At 36.0% G+C, this 22511-nt stretch overlaps 1 protein-coding gene across 14 annotated transcripts in view; it reads right to left on the bottom strand.

Annotated features, from left to right (window-relative positions):
• Positions 1–6256: 6256 nt before the first annotated feature.
• The window catches only part of RALGPS1 (Ral GEF with PH domain and SH3 binding motif 1), an 89082-nt gene continuing 72827 nt past the window's right edge, over positions 6257–22511 (bottom strand). For 8 of the 14 annotated variants that reach the window (XM_052669330.1, XM_052669331.1, XM_052669332.1 and 5 more), the window contains 8 exons: positions 15011–15137; positions 14359–14510; positions 13654–13705; positions 13283–13363; positions 11221–11326; positions 10412–10504; positions 10128–10233; positions 6257–9104 (listed from right to left, as the gene is read on the bottom strand). In XM_052669330.1, coding sequence (XP_052525290.1) covers positions 8938–9104; positions 10128–10233; positions 10412–10504; positions 11221–11326; positions 13283–13363; positions 13654–13705; positions 14359–14510; positions 15011–15137 — 884 coding nt within the window. In that variant the 3' untranslated portion in view covers positions 6257–8937. Of the gene's footprint in view, positions 9105–10127; positions 10234–10411; positions 10505–11220; positions 11327–13282; positions 13364–13653; positions 13706–14358; positions 14511–15010; positions 15138–17540; positions 17609–22511 lie in introns of those variants that run through there. The other 6 variants (XR_008202942.1, XM_052669334.1, XM_052669336.1 and 3 more) reach the window with 6 other exon arrangements.

Raw genomic sequence — 22511 nt, 5'->3', positions numbered from 1 at the left:
TAGTAATTTTCCCTACTCCAATTTGCATTTCCATAATTCAAAGGGAAATAGAACACTCTGTGTTATCTTATCCATTCTGTTTTGGTTTAGATCATCCTTCACTTCTTGTGTATTTTATTTAACTGTACTAAGTTCTTTAAGTAAAAAGTACTTATGTCAATGAAACATCTTTCAAGAATGATATTAGAATGTGTAACAATAGCAACACATTCTCCTTTAGTGACCACAACCAGTACATGTGAACTGGAGAGAAAGCAGAGCACGTACATGCTACAGCAGAGCTGTGGCAGAGACTGAAGGTGCAGAACTGTAATTAAATGTTCTCTGGTGCCCTGGACAAGAGTTTAGGATTGTCCTCAAGTGGGACTGATCAAGGCCATGAAGGCCTATTAGAGTTTTCAGGGCCTTGACAGAATGCTTTAAATAACTATTTCCTTTTTAACTGAGCTGCAAGACCTCATTATGTAGGCCAGATACTTAAAAATCAGCAACAATGCCAAACAAACAAACAAACAAACCCCCACCAACACACAAAAAAAAAAAAAAAAAAAAAAAAAAAAAAAAAAATTGCAGAAATCTATATTTTGCCTTTAAGATACCACGCTTTCATAAAACTGAACTACAACATCAGCCCTGCATGAATTTGCCCAGGTCACCATGGATTTTCCTGATAGCTTGTGCTCAAGCCTAAAGTCCTTTTCTCCTTCTCTAAAGGAACTATGTCACCTAATACAAGTGACTCCAAACTCCCACACCTACCTTTCACTTCTGGTTTCTTCAGTAAATTCTCCATTCTAGGAGGTCTTTTTTCCTGGCCCCTATCCTGTTGCCAGGTTATTAATAACATGAAGGAAGAACAGGAGCCAGCAGAGGAATATTTCATTTTGATCAGCTGAGGCTTTGTGTAAATGGCAGAAGGAATGAGCTCATTGTGAACTAGACTTTGGTACAAATGTGTTCCTCTTCCCTGGCACAGCTTTCCTTGGTGGCTACATTTTCTAAATAGGCTGGCTGTCCTTTCTCTTGCTTTCCATTTTTAGTCTTCCTTTGCCCTATGAAAGACTATGAAGTTGTGGCTGATGGCATCACATGTCACTCCTAAAAGAGAAGCAGCAATATATTTATTGATATAAAATAGTGATTTAACAACATTAATTAGATAGTAACTTAACAAGATTTGAGATGACTGGATACAGTTGATCATTTACTGTATAGAGGATAAGGCTGAATACACTTATTGAGATCCTCCTGCTGATTCATGAGGTACCCTCTTCTTTTCTAAACTCCTTAAACCATGGACGTAAGGAGCCTAGGTGTGACTGGATCCATTCCTAGTCTCAGACGCTGGTCAATGGTTTATGTCTAAGCGACCATACGTGTACAGTCAACCTAAGATAGAACCCTAGTGAAGCTCACAAAGCTTAACAAAGAGTCACTGAGGATGTGTATCGGTAAGGTGTCTCGATGTCAATATGTGAGGGATCTCTGTGCAAGCGTAACCTTGGAGAGACATCCTTTCTCTAGGGGAGATCCTATTGTGCTGGCTGATGTGCAGGAGAGCTTAAGAAGCTCCTGAGCTGCTTGCAATTCATAGGGTAAGATAATTGACCCGTAGTCATGATTTCCGGCACATAACCCATTGTCCCTCAGCTGTTGAACAAGATGTCTGTCCATCAGTTCCTCCAGCAACCACTTTTTTATCCAGTACTGCAGTCACCATCTGCCTGAGCAAGGCCTGAGGTGAATCAATACTACCGTCATTATGCTCCAGAGCAAGGCCTTGGGTGCACTGTTCAGCCTGAGTAAAGCAATAGAAAGGTGGCAAAGGTGGCAGGTAGCACGATCACAGACATCACAAAGCATCCATTCATTGTATTAATTTGTGTCAGACAAGTTCACATAAGTATTTTGTATTATTTCAGGAAAATTCATCTCACTACAGCTAGATGCTAGTGTTTCCAGAGCTCTAGTGTGTTCCCATGTATCAAGAATTAAGATGATCATTTTATTAAAGTAATGTTGATTAATAAAACATGGGTAAAATAACATTTCTAGCCATTGTCTGCTTTCTTCTTCTTCTGCAAAATTGCACAGACTTTTATCTATACAAACACTAGAATTCATTTGTTTGTTTCCTGACCTTGTTTGCTTCATGTTCAGCTACAGTATACTTTCAAACCTGAGGCATGAATCACTGGAAGTAAGTAACCACTCAGAACAATGTCTACTCTTCCTTAAAGCTGAAAAACTGATTTCTGGCAGTAAGAGCAAGGCTACTTCCTCCAATTCATTACTATATGCACTTTCCTCTTGCACAACTATGTTTTGGTTGATGTAAAATAATTTTCATCCTTCCTAATATGCTTATCTGGCTTTCTTTCACATCTGAGGTCTGCTGAGACATGAAACTTTAACTAACTTTCATTTTTCTTTGCATTCTAAGGAAATGTCCAACATACTTTCAGAATTTGATGAACAGATGTTATTAATAGATCACAGCTATAGAAATACCATGTTACTGACTTCAAAAAAACAAAAAACACAATTTAACACTTACGCACCACCTTTTGATACCAGACATTTGCAGTAGTAACAAATTTACTAATGACCACTTTGCTTTTTCTCTCAGTCTACAAAATAAGAGGCTTGGAAATGATGAGCATTTTATGAGCACATCAGTACTCATCTTTGTTTTTTTCTAGGGCAGAAGTACGTAGCATTATAGTGAAATACTCCAACACAGAATGCAGTCCTCACCCTGAAATCTGCCTCTGTAACAATAATAATGACCTTCTGGAATGTAATGAGTGTTGCTCTTTCTTCCCAGTGTGATCATTCATTCTCCATCCTGTTGTCTATTAGGAGGAGAATTCCAACCAATTTCCTTTTACCATTTTAACCAATGCAATCAGTGAATTGACCATTTGGTAGATGTAAAAAGAGTAATCCGCGCTTACTTTATAAAACATTTATAATATGGATAATGGCCTGGAGGAAAATTGCACAGATCCAAGTGATTTTGAGAACTGCAATGTAGTGAAGTCTTGAAAAAGTCTTCCTGTTTCTGGGAGAGAACAGGAAAATGAGTCAGCCTCAGGAAAGGGATGTGTGCTTTCTTTTTTGCATTTTGCATTTTGTTTTGCTCTCACCTTCATTTGGTAATGTCATTTATCTCTCAATTTCTCAGGCAATAAAACCATTATTCTGCAGAAGATAAAGCCCCCCTACTTGTCAGTTTTAATGTGAAGCTTATTAACCTCAAATGGGTAAAAATGGTGCTTTGTAATAAGATACATTATTGAAAAAGAATGGGTATTGCCAACCATTTCCATTTTAATCTTTTCTTCCAAGAGAAAGTTCTGTGGAATATTTTATTGCTTGGCTTTCCTTATTAGAGCTCTGTGTGTAAAGGTTCTGAGAGGGCATTGCTTTCATCACTGAGAAAGGAACAAACAGATTTAAGATCAGAAGATATTATTATGTTTATTAGTATATCTAAGCTGATACAGTGTAATGTAGAGCAGATAGTTTTATCAGTGAATGAAATGTATTTCCCCATTGGCAGGCAGGAGAAAAGAAACCAAGAGTCCAAATATCATTTAAATTTAGATGCAAAGGAATTTATTTTGCTATCCAAATCAATATGCATATTTGGTTGTGATTAAATGCTTTTCTTTGAAAAAAAAAACCAACACAGTAGGTTGGCCTCTACTTTGGACTTTCCAAATCTTACTTACTTAAAACAGATGTAAACTTGGAGGAATTTTCAATTTTCTGTCAGAAGTATCCGAATTTATATATATTGAATGGCGACATACTGCGCACTACAGTCTGTTTGACTGTATTACTGTATTATAAAATGTGCTTGCTGCCGTTGAACTGAAAAGTTCCTTCTGTACCTCCACTGTTCTTTTTCAAAATATTTTATTGGTAATGGCATACATACTTTGCACATCTTTAAATTTACAACCAATTGCAATTGCTTTCAAAGTAAACAATCTTTTTTTTTTTTTTTTTTTTTTTAACATTATGTAATTAATGAAACAAACATTATCAATGTAACAAGCTGAAAAATACAGCATATTGATACAAGACTGAGGTAACAAAATACTTTGCCAAAAACCTAGATTCCAATGCTAGAGTTTAGTGGTTATTGCAGGTGAGACATTTCACAAGAATTATAGAAATAATTCTTACACAAACAGCATGCAGTGGACTGCTGGAAAATACGGCCAAAAATAGTGCAACAGTTTTCACACAAAACAAACTAAAATGTTGAAATTTGTTTAGACTATAATATGACGAGTAAGTTGCAATTTGAAAACTACTGCCTTTGCCTCACTTTAGTGCTATTTGGACAAACGTATTTTGGCACTTACTAACATTGAAATTGTAGATAAGTAAGGGAATAATATTGCCTAAACACATTTTATATCTTCACAAGTTTGGGAACAGTCAATCTGAGATAATATGTATTTCTCTACAAATGTTGCAGTTTTTCTTTGGATGGAAACTTGCACGGTTTGCGATATTTCTGAGAAAATGCTGTATTAATCAGTACTTATTTGCAATACATTGTGTGCCAACAGCAGCTTTCAATTAACATTAAAAGTGGCCGATGAGATGAAATGGTATCAAATGACAACAGAGTACCCTTATCCAGTAGCTACAAGCTATTTAATACTCATAAACTCATCTAATATTGGATCAAGATATTTTAACAATACTATTATACTGCTTCATTATTCTCATTTATTTATATTGTAGGGCCATTTCATAACTGTGCTATACTGAAAAGGTGACTATCATGTATTATCTATTATGTTCACCTCCCTTCTATAAGCTTTTTTACTTTCAAATGATAATAACGTGAAGGAGTTCACACTCTTCTGACACACTTCCAAATTCCAAAGTTTTGAGTAGTATTATTTGAAGGGTTATGTTTCTCCACATATATTTCTCTGATAAATAAATGGGTGTAATAATAATTCATAAGTGTTTCCATCCATTCATGGCACACTATTTTTGAACCTTTCTGTCAAAGGCACAATGTTTTTATTTAGGAATCTGCTTTAAAAGAAATGAAAATTGATCCTTTTCTAAATTGTCCAAAAGGCTCTATGGCACATAATTTTGAGTAAAAGCATATTTTTGAGGAATTTTACAGTAACATATACAACACTTTTGAGACACTTAAAACCTAAAACACTATTAAGTTCTGAATATGTACAGGCAATCATTCCTCTTTCCAAGGGAAGGCGTGTCAGATGTAATTGCAAGTTGTGAAGTTTAGTAGTTTATCTCACTCCAGTACACTGTACAATGTCAGTGGTGTTGTCTTCCACAACATCACATCAGAAATGAGTGGTTGTTGACATGCTTCTAATGCATATTCATTATGCCAGTAAGTGTTCCATTTGGAATTTAACATACATTTAAGACAGATCAGGTTATTCCCTTTTAAGGAGAAAGGTTTACCAATAAAGTAACTTAATAAAACTTTACACGCACAGTTGTTTTTTGGTCACCGTTCTTGAAGTTTGCAGCTAAGATTTCATTTGGGTAGACAGTATCTTCTTTACTAGGTATTTATTTGTTAGACCACCAGAAAGTATAATGGGCAGTATTTTAACTGTTCTTTCAGAAACTTTCTGTGACTTTTTTGACATGATCTCAGACAAGTTCTTCTTTGCTCATGATGGCCAAATGCATACTGATGCAGAACAGAAACATTTGTTTATTTTGCTATTTTACAAGAATTTTAGAGTTTTCCTTAGTTAAGGAAATAAATAAGTCTTACTTTGCAACAAGAAGAGATAATTCATTTAAAAATGATTTAAAAGAAAGAACCAATTTCCTCTGGGGTAGTTTTTGGTAGCTCACATTTAAAGCAGTAATGCAGGGATGTTTCTGCTATCGCAGTGTTCCAGTAGCCCTTTTAACACAAATTATGTTTCCACAGAAGGATTTAGAAGTTTTCCCTAGCCTTAAGGGTTTAAGTGTAATCTAAAGTAGTGACAAAACTGCATATGGTTCAAACCATATTGATGCCAAAAACACAGAATACACATGGCTATAGGGGTATACTCAGTAAAATGGCGATCCATGTAATCTGTGTCCTTACGAATAATCTTGCTGATAACTAATCACTGAAGTAACAAGTGCAGAATAATTCCAATGATGTATTCTAACAGTTTTAATTGATTTACTGATTCACTCATTCAAAAGCTTTATATTTTACATTAATAGTCCTGGATGTTCTGCCTTTGCAAGGAGAAAAAAAGTATAAATATATTTTGCTTTTTTTTTTTTTTCCCACACAACTTGTGTCATCAAAGAATACCTGTCAACTCCACATAAATTTTCATGTCTCAGGACCTACACACAGGAGCTGTCAGGACCACTCAAAATAACTCAAAAATTACAGTCAATCTACATACAACAGTACAGATTGTTGTTAGAGAAGTTTCAAAATCAAAATTCAGAAAATTACAAAAGGCCACAGAACAAATACCACTAATATGAGCAAAACTGATCTAATATAGGCTCTGTTTATTGAAATTGACTTTCAGTTTTTCATGGTCTGTAATCTAGATCTTGGCTTGCAAATCTCTCCTCCATGCAGTCTTAGGAAACACAGACGAGATTTTCCTCTTCCTACAATTAACAAGGTTTAATTAGTAATGCCTTACAGCAGAAGAGTTTTTAACCAAAAAAGCACTGAACTTATCGTGGGAATAGAAAAGAGCTGTGACTACACTGGTGCTACGGCACAGCAAGGATACAGCTATGGGTGTTGGAAGAGTTCCTTTACAGGAACAGGCTCAGATAATGAGAAGGCTGGTTGTTGCTGTTTTTACCTTTTAAATTCTGTGGGTGTAAATGTAGAGGCTTCTGCATAACTGCAGCACTAACAGACAGTCTTGCCTAGCTTTCATTGCCATCATGATTTTAGAAATGCAGTACCATGACTGCATGCCACAAAAGTTCATCACGTACTGGAATTAAGTGAGACTGAGTCACCAACAGAAAGACAGAACAGCAAATAATGTTATGGAGTCATTCTGAGGAGTCAGCACAATGTGTATCATACAACCTGATTATCTGCTACCCTGTATCAAGGAATAGCAGTTCCCTTTACGATGAACAATATTCAGATTTAAAAAACAAACAGACAAACAAACAAAAACCAAACTGTAACAGTTATATGGCTAGTAAGAAAACAAAAAAAGACATTTAACACAACATTAAATTTAAAACTATACACCTTAAATTCATTCACTTCATCGTCAAGGTATTTCAGAATAATGTAAGCAAATAAAAATGACTGCTCTGTGCCAAAATACATTTTTACCACATAGCTCAAATTTGAACAAAAGAATTGTCCAGAGATTTTATATAAAATCTGAGGCAGCCACATTGCAAAGCAACTCAGTGCACTTATGTTATAAAAAAGTTGTCCCACAATTTTCTATCTTAACTGACACTTTGCAGCAAGTTAACACTGTCAATTATTTTGTGCATTAGAAAGAACTGAAACCCAACATGGGCCAAATGTTCTTCAGTCACATAAAGCAGCTTAACAATAAAAAGAGCAATTTAAAAAAGGATAGGCAGAAGATATGATGCTCACTTTGTGGTCAAACATCAGTTCACAGGCAGTCTGCGACCACAGAAAGTTGAAAACTCTAGAATCCTGCAGGAGTCAGGATTAATCTTCTGTCCATCTAACTGGTCTACTTCCACTCAGTGCATGAGACTATATCTGGTTCTGAGGACAACATTCACTTTCTGCTTTTAAAAGCTGTGTCAGAATCACTTTCAAGTAGCACACGAAAGTGCTGAAGTAGTTGTGGCTGGCTTACATCAGGAAAACTATTATTTTCTCCTCTTCCTCAGAGAACAATAGCTTGTTTCTTCAGTTTGGCACTTGAAGTCACATCAGGTAAGAGCAAATTATTCAAATGACATTAGATTAGCAGGTGCCTGGAAGAGAATGTACATTATTCAGCAGCATATTGCTCCTCAGCATATTACAGCATTGGGAAGCTGCAAAGTTACAAAATCATAGAATAATAGAATGGCTTGGATTGCAAGCGACCTCAAAGATTATCTAGTTCCAACACTCCTGCCGTGGGGAGAGAGTTGCCAAACACTAAATCAGGCACCAGGTCACGTTGTCCAGGGCTACATACAACCTGGCCTTGAACACCTCCAGGGATGGGGCATCCACAACCTCTCTGGGCAGCCTGTTCCTGTGCATCACCACCCTCTGAGTGAAAATTTTCCCTGCTATATAATAAAAATCCAGTGGGCCAACAACACGTTATTCAATGAGAAAGTGTCATCAGTCTCAAAAAGGTACAAAAGACAGCTAACACCGTAACTGAAAGAAAACATAAAAACTTCAAATGATTTTTATCCTTGTGGACCAAATCCAGTCCAAGAAGTTACTAGTATGCATGGGATGTGCAGGTATGTGTAAATAAGATTCTTGAGCTGTGCCCTGTTACGTGTCCTGAGTAGTTGAGCATCCTATCAATATAAGCCCCTGGAAACTTTTCAAGAATTAACTTTTTTTTTTTTTTTCCCCTGAAAAATGAAGCTGCTATATAAAGGACATTATGAAGCATTTTATAGGACACTCTCTTCAATGGTAGTTATAAACCCAGTCATCAGTTTAATTGCTAGTATGTTGGCTACTTTCTTCATTCATGACTAAGTCCCTTCCGAAGTAAAGACAGGGTTATATTACTACTTGAAGATGCAATTACAGAGGTTGTATGCTGTTGATGTCACCAAACTTATAGGTAGACTGGTACTAATCTTAATTTCAGGTGGGTACTCTGCAGTTTTAAACACTTTTTATTCCTCCTATTGAAAAACTGGATCAGCGTGCAATGACTTGTCCACACAGGACTGTATTTGCATGCAGATTTAAAAGAAGTGTCTCCTATTAAGGGTTTTCTGCAAAACATGTAAAAGCAGGTAGAGGCGGTTTCCCAGTCTTACCTGAGGCTTGTTGCTTTTGCATGCATCATCCAAATGCTTATGCCATAATATTGCATGAAACCTTGAACCAGTCTGGAACTTGTAAACATTACCTATAAAAATAAGAGGATCAAGGGCTCTCAATTTGCAAACAGACATACTGCTTCAGTGGGTTCTGATTCCTATACAGAAGCAGAAGTCCTGAAGCAAATTGTTGAATTCACATTTGAGGAGTATGGTGCTCATATAAAAAAGCCCATGTGAGCCATGTTATTTAATAATCCCTGGGTGAAGGCAGCATGAGAACATACGTGTTCTGCAAAGCTAAGAGCAGTGTATAGGAAAAGAGGAAAAACTGCAGCTACAGAAAAGACCAGTTAGGACCAGTGAGTGGATCTGATTTATTTCTGTGTCTATTCTCATTAAGACTGTCGTAGTAACTGCCAAACTTCTTATTTTGATATTTGTGATCAAAGTTTTCTTCAGTGTCTTACTGTGTGCCTCCTCCATGCTTTGACATCTTGTAAATTGCTTCTTGCTATCAAATATGCCATGCATTTCATTCAACAACCAAGAGATGCACTTGTCCAGTACTGAAGTTGATCACATGAGAAGTGAAAGAAGGCTCAAAAATCTTTATATAACTTTTCAAAAAACAAAATATTTTGCATCTTTCTGATTTTTTTTTTAAAGTTTGGTCAAGTTGGAAGAATTATGGCACTTCAAAATTAATTTTTAAAAAGTAATGAAGAATAAAAGGCTTTTTAGGTAAATGGCTTGATGTTTGAAGAATTTTCATAATATTGTAATTTTCCCCACTGTAAGTCAAGATTTGGTATTGTCCAATTCAAAGAAAGCTATTCAGAAACTCAGAGATTAGGGTCTCATTAGTCAGGCAATATCCACAAATCTTACAGTAACTGTCAAGATGCAGAAATACGTGTGTGGGCACCAGAGAGGTAGGCAGTGCAGAATATCACAGATGTTCAACTTAATTTGTATCCTCCCTTGAAAATATCTCTTCATGCTTTCAAATGAGTATCACTGTAAGTCCTATAATTGACAAACTCATCAAATAGCTATAGCTCTACTTTCTATCACAGAAATTCAGGGAATGTCCATCCTGCAAAATTTACCTTTGTCAGGGTTATTTAGCTGAAAAATATCAGGATGTTCAGGGTCATCAGGCAGTGCCACCATCCAGCCCACAATGGATATCTTTTTACTAGGTGTAGATTTATACTGCAAGAGACAGAAAAGTATGTCATACCTAAGAACATTTTGGAGATCAATTTTTTGTTGTAGAAGTTGTGCAGACATATTGCTTACCCTAGAAAAATAGCAAGTACACTAAAAATGCACTTTTCAGATCTGTCTACGAATATGCAGATTGTGGTTTTAGAACAAATTTAAATCTTACATGTTTTCTTTCATTGCCTCTTAAAGATTTTGCTCCAAAGTACAGAAGATTTGATCCTGAAAGCATAATCCAGTATCTAGTCCATGAAGAAAGCTAAATCAGAAGGGAAAAAGATAATGGAAATTTAATATTTTGGACATTAAAAAAAAACAACTATTCACTAGCAAGTCCAAGTGCTAAAAAAGTTAAATTCAGATGCAAAGAATGAGGATCTGAATAGAGTGTTTTCTAGCATAAATCATTCCAGATATCTAAACTTGGGTGGCTGGCTGTGAATGCAAGCCATCTTACTTTGTATCCCACAAAAACATCAGGACTGATTTGTACAGTGTGCTGCCTTCTACTTAGACTTCTGCCTCTGATCAACAACATTTATTGAGATGACACTCCTGTGTTCTTCAAATCTTCTAGGATTGAACAGTAGGGATCTACATAAAAGCTTTCAAGTGAACTCAGAAGAAAACAAAAAAAATACCAATTCACTGGAAACCTGCGAATATAGGGTAATTATGAATATCCATGGCTTTGGTGCTAAAGGTGGATGCCCTGCAGCCTTCTCAGTTCACCATGATACTAAATTTCTGCCCTGACATAAAGGCATGTCAAGTGAGAGAGATGCTTATGTCTTGCTTTGCTGCCACAACCTAGAGAAATTAGTTTCAAGTGAAGGGAGAAGTAAAGCTGCTGCAGATCAAATGATATGCAAGGATTACAAACTTGTTATAAAACAGTTAAAACTGAATCTAATCCTGAAAATTTAAAACAATTGCTATTGAATTAGAATCCCAAGGAGAATTAGAATCACTTACAGTAGGTCTCTTGCCTTCTTTGAGCAATGTTTTCCTTCTTAAGGGGCCTTCCATGGTAACTACTCCCATGGAACTACCTAATGTGCAGCTGCAGGCTCCTGTTGGGCTACAGAATCATAACATTATCATATGCTTTGAAAAAAATACAAGCAAGAAACAAATAATATAATTTAAATCTATTTTTCCTGCATTGCCTTGAATATAGTGTAGCATTAGACACAACTCTGCAAATATCTATTTTTCAGACCTATACACCAAAAAAGAATCAGGGCTTTTTAAACACAGTACATTAAGAAAAGATTCTATTCTCAGAACTCAGACATTAAAATCAAAACAAAAGAAATACAGAGACCTGAAGTCAAAGGAAAAATCAGCAATTTTCTATTTTATTTGGGTAAATTCAAGAAATTATCTAAATGTATGAAAGTAGCTTAAAATTTTAGCAATTGGGGCCTGTAATTTAGCTATCAAAAAAGGAATGCTACCTGGGCTATTTGGAAAAAAGTTGGGATAACTAAATAACAATGCCAAGTTACTTGATGTACAGTGATTAAGATATTTTTTTCCTTGCCCAATACAACCACAGAACTTCCCATATATTACAGTGAAAAAGTGCTACAACTGAAAGAACTTATTTATAGTTAGAAATGTACACCGTCACTAAGAACATGACAACCAAAGATCGATTCATAAGTGATATCTTCTAGAACTACCTGCTGCTAACCTCTTCTAATTGTCCTGTGATCACAGCTCTGATAGTTCTATAAAGATAAGGGATACTACAGTTCACCTGAGACAATTAAATCATGTCTGATAACGAATACAAGAAAAAGGACATGCATATGACCTACCCATCATCTGCAAAAGGAGAATGAGTCTGTTTAAGAACAACTATGATGGTATTACAAAGAACAGGCTGGTGAACGTGATATACAAAGCAACGACACCTATACAAGACCTTCACTTCAAAGTGGCAACTGTGACTTCTATAATCAAATAGATTGCCCTATCTATGCTAATGCATATTCTTTCCAGTTCTAATTTTCTAATATAATAAATAGAAGACTCCAGAAAACGAAGAATGAATACAAGCAATAGAAACACTTGACCGTGGATAAATGTAAGAAATGTATTTTAGGGAACAGTTCTTTGTGGATTTAATATGTATATCTCATTTTTATCTTCTTACATTTTACATTTATTGTGTCCATAAAATTTTGAAACAAATCTGCCATAGGCATGTATAAGAGAATATTTTCCAGAAGCAGGTTTAGTTGAAATATTGTTAAAATATGTATTCTTTTACTTATTTTTAATGTATACATCTACATTCCTGCATAATTTCTAACTTGGGCTGCTGTCAAATGTCACTAGCTCAGCCAAAATGACTATTCTTACATTTACATTTTGACAGAGCAATCTAATTTAGACAAAACAAAACTGACTGGATTTAAACTCCAATTAAATGTCAGTATTTGCAGAATACCATGTTTGGGGCCTGTTGTTTATATATACTTCTTATATATACTTACTACTTACACATACCTCACTTGCAACTATCACAGAATTTATCTGGAATTTTAGTCAGGCGTGGATACAGTGAATGTTTTTTATCACTTTAACTATACACAGTTTTCCACATCACCTCTCTTTGGGCTGTAAACTAATTATCCGTTAATAAAAAGTGCATGTTTTAGCAGCAAGCAACATTGGAAGTACCTGCTACATAAGCAGTGCAGATGTTCCCTCTCCTACTCAGCGTCCAATGCCACACCTCTATGCTGTACAAAAATAACATATCCTATATGCTTTCTGACACAAGCAGATGCTATGGGTAGCTATCCTATAACTCAGGAAATAAATTCTGAGAAAGAGTTAAAAAGGCATCTTCCTAATAACATTACTTGTCACAGATAGTTTTATTAAAAACAAGTTTATCAAAAACGCTAAAGTATAGTCATGCAAGGATACCCTTGGACACAAATACCTTAGGCTAGGAAAATGTAGATGCCCAAGTGAAAGTTTATCACCGTAAACTGAGCAAGAGAGGCCTGAACTGTACCTGTAGATACAGCTTCGACTCCTGGGAGAATTCCGGATTGGCACCCTCCAATTCGGCCCCAGTGTGGCATATAAACGGCCCCTATTTGCACATGTAGATATTCAGTGAATGAAAATCTAGTCTGAGATTTCAACAATTAGGGTCTGGTAAACATGAAAGAGATCTTTTCACGTCCATGAAAAGAAAACACAACATTACAGCGTTTTATTCTGGAGTTCTCCATTTTTAAAATTTAAGTGATAATAACAAAAACATAAAAATAACCACTGTTTTAGGACTTATCTATGGTACAGATCATTCAGGAATTTCTCTAAATCTGTTAGTATTAAATCAGGTTAGTGCTCAGTGAGCGGAAATGAAAATTAACTCACCTTTCAAGCCCTGACGGCAGCTCCTCACTAAATTCTGAGCTTTCACTGCTATCTAGAAAAAATGGTGAACAGAGAAGGAGTAAGAAAACCATCTAAAATCAGAGGAGGCTTATATCAGCCCCTCTCTTTTGTAATGTATCATTGATGAATGAAGTCACTGTTGCTGTTGTATTTAAATACCAGAAATCTGCACACTGCTTTTATTTTCATTACGCTGTCTTTCAGTTAAAAGCTGAATACTTCAGAAACACAAAATCAAATTACTCTGTAAGACAATATTTCTAGTATAACATCTGCAAGTCAATTAAAATTATTAGACATGATATGACTGTTTGTTTGTTGCAAGCACGCACACCTGCAACAGATGGTATGCCAGCTGCTGCTAGGAGTCATAACAAATCAGTAAAATGGAATTCACACTGGTAGCCCCTATTTCTCATCCAAGCCCTTGACCCATCTGTCTGTCCTTCCCTGGCATAGCTATTTAACTCCATTTTCATTTGCCCAAGAGTGATAAAAGAAAGTTGAAATACAGTCAATTAAGTAAGTGAGAAGTAACACCGATCTCCTTTCTTCTATACAGTAGCACAGTCTTTGCCCAGGAGCTACTAAGCTTCCTAATTCCTTGATTTTGTATTGCTCTATGACTTCACAAGAGAACTGCGAGGGAAAACCAGGTAAGTCAGTCCTCCACTCAGTCTCTACCTATGGAAATGCCATTGGTGAAAAGCGAGTTCAGTATGTGGCTGCGGGTTGGGCTCTGTGACTCCAGGACGCTGTCATCCAGAAGGTGGCGCGGCCTCTCTGTCGGGAAAGTGGCGCTTTTGCTCTCCACCACACTGAACTGACACATCATGCTAGAAATTTGGAAAGAGAAAAATGCATGAACCCTCTTATGTCATCTGATAACAACCATTTCCATCTGATATTTCTACTCAGGCTCTACATTATCATACCATGAACACAAAATATAGTCTATAGGTTATTAGGTAGCAAGCAGATAACTGGGCACTAAGTTGAACAAACAGATCAATCATGAACTATGATGGGTTTCCTTAACCCATTAAATGTGAAATTCGGTATATGCTCGCCTTAACTGGAGAGCAGGTGCTCGTACTTAGCTAGCAAAGTGTCTCATTTGTAGAACAGTGCAAAAGGTCACAGCTTTCAAGAATGACGAGCAAATACTGCCAGCAAAAACACAAATGTCAAAAGAAAACTTAGAGAATACATAGCAAAGCCTGAAGCACTCTGGCAGTACAGGAAAGGGAAGAAGCAAATACCGAAGTGTTCTGCTGCCAGATTAAACCTCGGTGATGCATGAAACTGCCTGAGTGAGGGAACCTGCAGTACCCACTTGTTTCCCAGGCTGTGACTCTTCCTATGCCTTGGTATAGGAGGTGTAGACAGACTTGCTGCTACTGAGGTATCGGGACATGTTGGTCTCCTGCTGAATTTCATAACTGCTGACACTTCAGCTGGACCTAAAAGACAAAGATTATTTAACACTGAACTGTGGTAAAGCCCAGAAATTAATGGGCTTGTGTGTTTAGCAGCTGATTAAAATTAATTCTTACAGATATCCTGAAGACATGATTTCTAATGAGTATAGCATCCATAGCATTCATTTCTGCTATGAATTAGTCTCTATATACTTGAAGTGCCTGGAAGTAATCTTTAAAACATCTTTGTACATACTTTCAACAGTGAACTCCTACAAAAAGTCTTGGCACCCTTACAATAGTTGTATGTGCCAAAGTGCAACATGCAGAGCCATAAAGTCAGTCTGTATCTCGGGTGTGAGTAGGAATGTTCACACATGTTTAGAGTTTCTCTTACAACTCCATGTTGTGAATAAACTGTAAACAGTCTGCTCATACTGACTCACAATTTGAGCATGTAAGAGAAAGCAAGGGTTTTTCATTTGTCTTACAGCCAGACAGATGTACTGCTTCTCACTATGAGGCTTAGGGATGTCTCACTACAATTATTCTTCCTCTCATTTTACAGATTTTACGAGGCCCCATAGAAAACACGGACAAGCTGTTCTAGCTTCAGTTCCTTGATGCAGTCTACAAAAGACTGGCAGTGAATTCTGCAATACAGTGGAGAACAAGGCCTATTATCTTCAGTGAATATATGGCTTCTCTTGGCTTCACAATAAACAGTTAAGATTTCACTGTTAAATATTTAGTTGTGATGTTAGTACTCTTGACAGAAATTGAAATAGTGGTCATGAATGTGGCTGTCTGTCCCACACCTACTTATCTCCAGACTTGGTACAGCTTAAGTAATAGCAAGAGAGACCTCCTGCATTTACAGAAATTACTTCTTGTACACTCCAGTGTCTGCAGCTTATTCAGTTCTTATTCTAACCTCTAATCACCTGTTAAGAGTTCAGTAGAGACACAAACTTTTTGATGTGAAAAACACAGACAGCTGTCATTAGAATCCTTACAAAAGTGTCTGAACTCAAATTACAGATAAAGAGAAATAGGAAATAACCACCATTCTAGGGCACAGACTAAAAATGAGATGTGAAGACATGCTAGTAACAGAAATGATTCTGCATTTGCCCTATAGCCTACTTCAACACCTCCCAAGCATAGAAGTAATTCATCAGTTTCTTCAAGGGAGAAGTGAAAATGCATGGGATGGAAAAAGGAACAGGACAACAAGTAATGAGTTTGTCCTAATAATGGGCAAAAAAATAATATGAACAGATGCAAAGATCTTTTACTGTCTTTATCCACTCTGCAGTATAGGTTTGAATGCAGATGCATGAAATAAAGGAATTAATTCCAAATTACTTGTATTTTTATTTCCACATAGCTTAGGCTCTGGAATTTCACTTTGAACTGGGTTATCATTACGAAGAATTACAAAGAGTCTTCAAGAGCAGAAAAGGGGAAATCTTCACCCAAACAGTGTTCTGCAATATTTGAGCAAAATGTTTGTTATGCAGTTTAAGTAACAATTAACGGATCCTCAAAAAAAGGAGAAAGAGGAGACAATTTCCAGCATCTGACAGAGGGGAAACAAGTTCATTGCAAGAATCTTCATTAATACTATTCATCAGATCATAATTTAGTAGGAGAAGAAAAGGAAAACACTTTGTAATGCTGTTTTCTGCTTTCTTTCTGCATACCATCATACATGCAAACAGACTTCTGCCCACTTGGCTTTGCTATCATTTGTTTATTGCAATTGAGAATTTGTGAAGCATGACACTATTGTAGCATGAGTCATTAGCATATGTGGCTTCAGAGAAGGTCTTATGCTTAAAGGTCACACGTAATTCCAAAAAAATGCATTTTAAATCATTTCTTGATCCAGAAATTCAACAAGAACCATATGCCTGGGAGGTGGGAAGAGAAAGACTTAGTACAATGTTCTGCTGTATTTTTAATTAAAATGTTGTGTCTGGGTTGTAAGAAGACAGTGGAGGCTTTTTCCCCAGGGTGAATAGGATTAACCCTCCTCTTCTGCCATGGAGGCTGAGCAAAAATTTGAATATAAAAATAATTAATCTGAGCATGATTAGTTGGTGACTAATAGATTGTAAAAACTCTTTGAATTAATATTTCACCAACAGGTAGGAATTTCAGACCCAGAGTCTTACTAGCAAGAATGTACATTTCTCTGTTGTCCTTAACTACATTTCATCATGAATTCTTAACATACGAATGAAGACCATTTAAATGCATGCAGAAGATTCAGCAAAACTTTTTTTGTCTGAAACTTTTTGTCTGAAAATTTCCAGCTCTTCTGACAAACTGAGTTCAGAAGAAACAGAGTTCAGCAAGCTCAGTTTATAGTGTCTTTCCATCAGGTATTTTCAACTTGTGAAACATTACCATACTTAGAAATACTGTCGTGTTTACTACCTGGTTAGAAGCTCAAAATATTTGAGAGCTGAGATCCAGCATGAAGATTGTGACAGAGGAAAATTTTCCTGAAAATTAGGAGGATATATATTAAGCAAGAGTGCAGTACAAAATTCAGCTAAAACTTCAGTGTTAATGTAGCCACTCAGGGGTTACTGTTGCTATTAATACCTTGTAAGATATTAACTGTGCCACTCCTTAATCTGGCTACGTAAGTAGTTCTGCCTCGCCTTCTGTTGTGTTGTTCAGATCTTTCTGGTGCTACTGTCAGTTCTAAATCACAATTTACAGTAAATCCTTGCAAGCAGATGACATAGTTCAGTGACACACCGTTCAATAATTTGAAACACACCATTCAATAATTTGTTGCAAATTCAGTCTGTGAAAGAGCTGCAGTCTTAAGGGCAAACCCTTAAGTGTGTTTCAGCATGATTTCCACAGACGCTGCACCATCAAAAAAATTAATAAAGTTGCTTAGACATAATACATGACAGTCTAACAGATTAAGTATCTCACTGTGAAGAGCCACTGAGTTCAAAGCAGTAAGACTACTTGATTAATTTGGTTGTAAGACAGTGGTCATTGGCACAAAGTATCAAAAATTTTGTCCAGAGAAAGAACAGCAAAGTACCAGGTATTGTGCTAACACAGTCAAGCCATAACAAAATCAAAGTCAGATGGATTTGTCTCCTAGTATTTTAAGTATTTATATATCTAAATATTATCTCTACCCAGGCCTCCAAAAAAATAAAGAGATGATGTCTACCAACAAAAACAGCTCTTTCTGAATTTTCACTTTACAAGTCTACTTTAATTTAAAAAAAAAATCCCCCTTTAGAAAACTTGGGGTGAAATTTACATTAATGTGAATTTAATAAAAAGAAAAATATTTGAGTGATCATTATAACTTAATTATAACAAGAGCTTTTATTACTTGGACAATTTCAGAACAGAAAAAAGTTTATTAAAATGAACCGAAACAAATCACGTAATATGATTAGGGATTGTTTATTTCAGATTGAAGACTGACAAAAACTACTCTATCCGTTTTCAGGTTAAAATACTGCCTAACTATGGTGAGATGCCCCAATGGTGACAGAATTTGTCAGAACAGGTGTAGGAACCTTACAATTTAAGCCAACAGTTCCAGTCTGGCTTCCTTGCTATTCAATAAGGTAATCACAATCTCTTTGACCAGTCCTGAGAAAAGAGACAAAGGACTTGAATTCCTGGTTAGATGTCTTTAGGGAAGATCCTGATAATAGAGAAAAGAATGATCTGTGGGGAAAAAGTGCAGAAAGAAATATCGGCTGTGCTGATATAGCACTGCCTGAAGAAGTTATTTTCTGTGTATTTCTGCTTCTTCCTCATCCCCAAGTCAAGAGAAAGAAACAAACATCATCTGGATCTACTGAGTTTGTGTTAAGGCAAAAAGAATCTTTTACAAAATCTTACATCTGCTCTTCTGTCAAATGTCTACAAAAAAGAACTGCAAAGTTTGGAGCTCTCATTAGGCTGGAATTCTGTTGCAGGGTACACTCAGTTCAGTAAGAAGTCAGGGGTGTAAAGAGTGTCGTACGAGTTATAAAGCACAAGAGAGATGACCTCATTTCTGTTAAGGAGTAAAAGACAAGTGAGATTGTGCCAAGAAGGATGCCAAAGAGGGTAAATGGTGAGATATTGATGAATGCTGCACAGCCAAGGGATGTTTATGGACATACCAGACTGCTGAGGAATTATCTCGGCAACCTATGCCTGATAGTGCTTATAACAAAATTCCAAAACTTCAATTCATTTGAGATTATGTTGCCCATTTTTTTCCCCCAGTAACTGAAGTCATCTGCTACTGCTAACTCTCCTTACTCTCCTGGCTCCACTCCTAGTGCATACTGTTACCATGATTGCTATTCTGTTATTTTGCCTTTCATGGAGACAAAGCACTCTTAGTAGGATTTTCCAGTCAGCTGGCATAAACAGGGGTTAGTTTGGTTCTCATTATTTCTCAGAATCATTTTCAAGGTTATGCTGACATGCACAAAAAATATTGTATAAAAATATTAAAACATTATTAAAAATTGTTTGCATTAGAGAACATAAGACAACTTCATCAGAATGAGCTGAGTGCTGTTTAGTGGTCTGTGGCAAGAACATTTGGAAAAGTTTACACATATCCCAGAGGATCTCACTGTTTTTTTCCTTTGCATAATTTTTCCATGAATAATCCTTCAAATGTTATAAATGAATGTTACTTTCGCAATCTTTCAGTAGAACATGTGAACATTTACAGTCTCCAGAACTCTTAAAAAAGTAACAGGGTGAAGAAGTTATAGTTCACAATTTTTCCCTGCTAAACATCTATCAATAAACCAATACCAGACAACTAAACAGAAAACTGAAAATGAGTTCTGTATTATACGCTGAAAAATAGTGATAGGATTCTTCTATAATGTAAAATATCTTCAATTACTAAGTATTTTTTTGTTGAGAAGCTAGAAAATAAAATTGATCAGCGCTGTTTCCAAAATTTAATAGACACTCCAAGACACAGACTCCCTAGTTCAATCTTTGAGGCGAATTTTTACGCTTTTGCTGCCACTGTTAACTGAAGTCAGTGGATGACAATTAAAACTTTCAAATATCAAGGGCTACTTACAAAACACACAATAAGGAACTTAAGAACAATGTCATGCACAGAATCAAGATGTAAAAATAAATAAATCTAGAATGATAGCTATTGTTAAAGCATAGTTTACACTTTCAAAACATTGCTTCAAAATCCAGCAAGACTCAATGCATACAGCACATAGAAACACATATGTTACACCCGCTTCTCAGACAAGAACAAGGTAAGGACAAGATTCTGGCAGCACTTCTTTGTGCTTTCTCAACTCCCCCCCTCAATTTCAACTGCTACTTCTATAGATTCACTAATTTCATAGAATCATAGAAAGGCCTGAGTTGAAAAGGACCACAATGATCATCTAGTTTCAACCACCCTGCTGTGTGCAGGGTCGCCAACCAGCAGACAAGCACTTGTGTTATTTACAGTGCAACAATAGAAGGTACAGAACCCCAACCTACTGAATATCTTGCAGCTGCATTAGTAAGGTAGTACACGAGCCTAGCTGACATCTATAGTGGAAACATATCCACTGTGAGGGCATAGATACAGAGAAACTCTGAAATCTGAGTTCCAAAAAATACAGTAAACAGTTCATCAAAAAAACTTTTTGTAGAAATTAATTCCTGTGGTTGTGAAGAAAGATACAAAAAACAGTAGAAAAATCCCTTTTCTTCTTTCTATTTTATGTGTTCCTAAGATTCCTATGAACTAACAGCATGACAGTTAAAATAAATATCATTTTATAAAAAATGATAATAAATAAATAAATAATATTATTTTATATGAATATGAAATAAACTAGGATAGCAAAGAGACTTGTTTGGTAAGGAAGACACAGAGAAGTAATAAGTCATATAATTAAAATCTGAATGTGATCATATTCTCTTGATGACTCTGACATATTATTCTATAATTTTTGGAATTGGTCTGTTAAGAAAAAATATACACTACTTCTGTCTCAATTTGGTGGATAATTTTAGATAATTACATGTGAATCACACAATTTGTTTGGTATTAATTTCTTTCACAAATACCCAAATGACTTTTAAAAACGTGTAGGGAAAGTATCACAGAGGAAGAGTTGGAAATGAGCATAGGTTTAAAACTAAGGAGAAAAGCTTTCTGGATGGCCAGTAAACTTTTGTAAAGAAAGTAATGTTTGCCATTTCTAGTTTAAAAAAAGCAGATGTTATGCATATGAAGCAGTAATCAAGCAGTTGTGTGAGGATTAGACAAATCTAATTTCCACAGAATGACTGGCTGCTAAAGCATTTAGCACAAACTATTTATTAGTTACCAAAGCAACTAGTAAAACAAATGGCAAAACTAAACGTCAGACTCAGTGTTTACATGGAAAATCTTGGTTTTTTTTCTGTGTTTTGTTTTTTTTCTTTTTTTCTTTTTGTTTTTATAATTCTAAATGCCTGGAGTGCTGTAGAGACATCACTAGTGTAGTACACCTACTTCCAGACGATTACAAATGTGCAAACATTCCAGTCTTTCTTTGTTCTACACTTAACTCCTGCATATCATAAAGTTTACATTTGATGAATTTGCTGCTTCTAATTATTTATTAGATATACATAAGAAGTTCTTCAACAACTCTCAAAGATGAATGAACTCAATGCAATGGGCTGAATTCCACTCCAAAAACAAAAAATTAAAATACAGTGGTTTCAGATTAATTGCTCCATATTCTGCTAGGGCAGTAAGGTAAAACCTCTGGTCTGCTTAATCTCCTCTAAAGAATTATACTGTGGTATCCTTAGGAAAAAATAACAAAAAAAAAAAGAAATCAAACTAAAACACACACACACAAAGAAGGAAAAAAAAAAAAAAAAAAAAAAAAAGAAAAAGGAAGGGGTGAGAAGCTGGACCTGACTGAGACATAACAAAAAAAATAAAGATGCCCACTGCTGAGGCCTAGCTGTTGCCTTCTATATGCTAACATTAATGAAGCAGTTAGTTAAAGCACACGGAAATATCAAGTCACTCACTTAATATTTGAGAGATAATTTCCTGGACATGGTAATTAACATTATTTTATCTTTCCATAGTTGTATTCCAGGACAGGATAATGTGGTTTATTTCAGACAGCAAGTAACCACTTTCTATATTCTGATTACTACGTGAGCTCTGAGCTTTTCAAAATAACATTAATCATAGAAATCATAGAATGGCTTGGGTTGGAACCAAGAATCATCAAGTTCCAATCCAGGGTTGCCAACAGCTAGATTAAGTACTAGATCCGATTGTCCAGGGCCCCATCCAATCTGGCCTTAAACATCTACAGGGATGGGGCACCCACGGCCTCTCTGAGCAACCTGTTCCAGTCCTTCACCACTTTC

The sequence above is a fragment of the Tympanuchus pallidicinctus genome, unplaced genomic scaffold (assembly GCF_026119805.1).
Source record: "Tympanuchus pallidicinctus isolate F22 unplaced genomic scaffold, pur_lepc_1.0 scaffold8, whole genome shotgun sequence".
Classification (NCBI taxonomy): domain Eukaryota; kingdom Metazoa; phylum Chordata; class Aves; order Galliformes; family Phasianidae; genus Tympanuchus; species Tympanuchus pallidicinctus.
The sequence above is the reverse complement of the archived record's forward strand: the minus strand, read 5'-3'. Positions and strand labels throughout refer to the sequence as shown.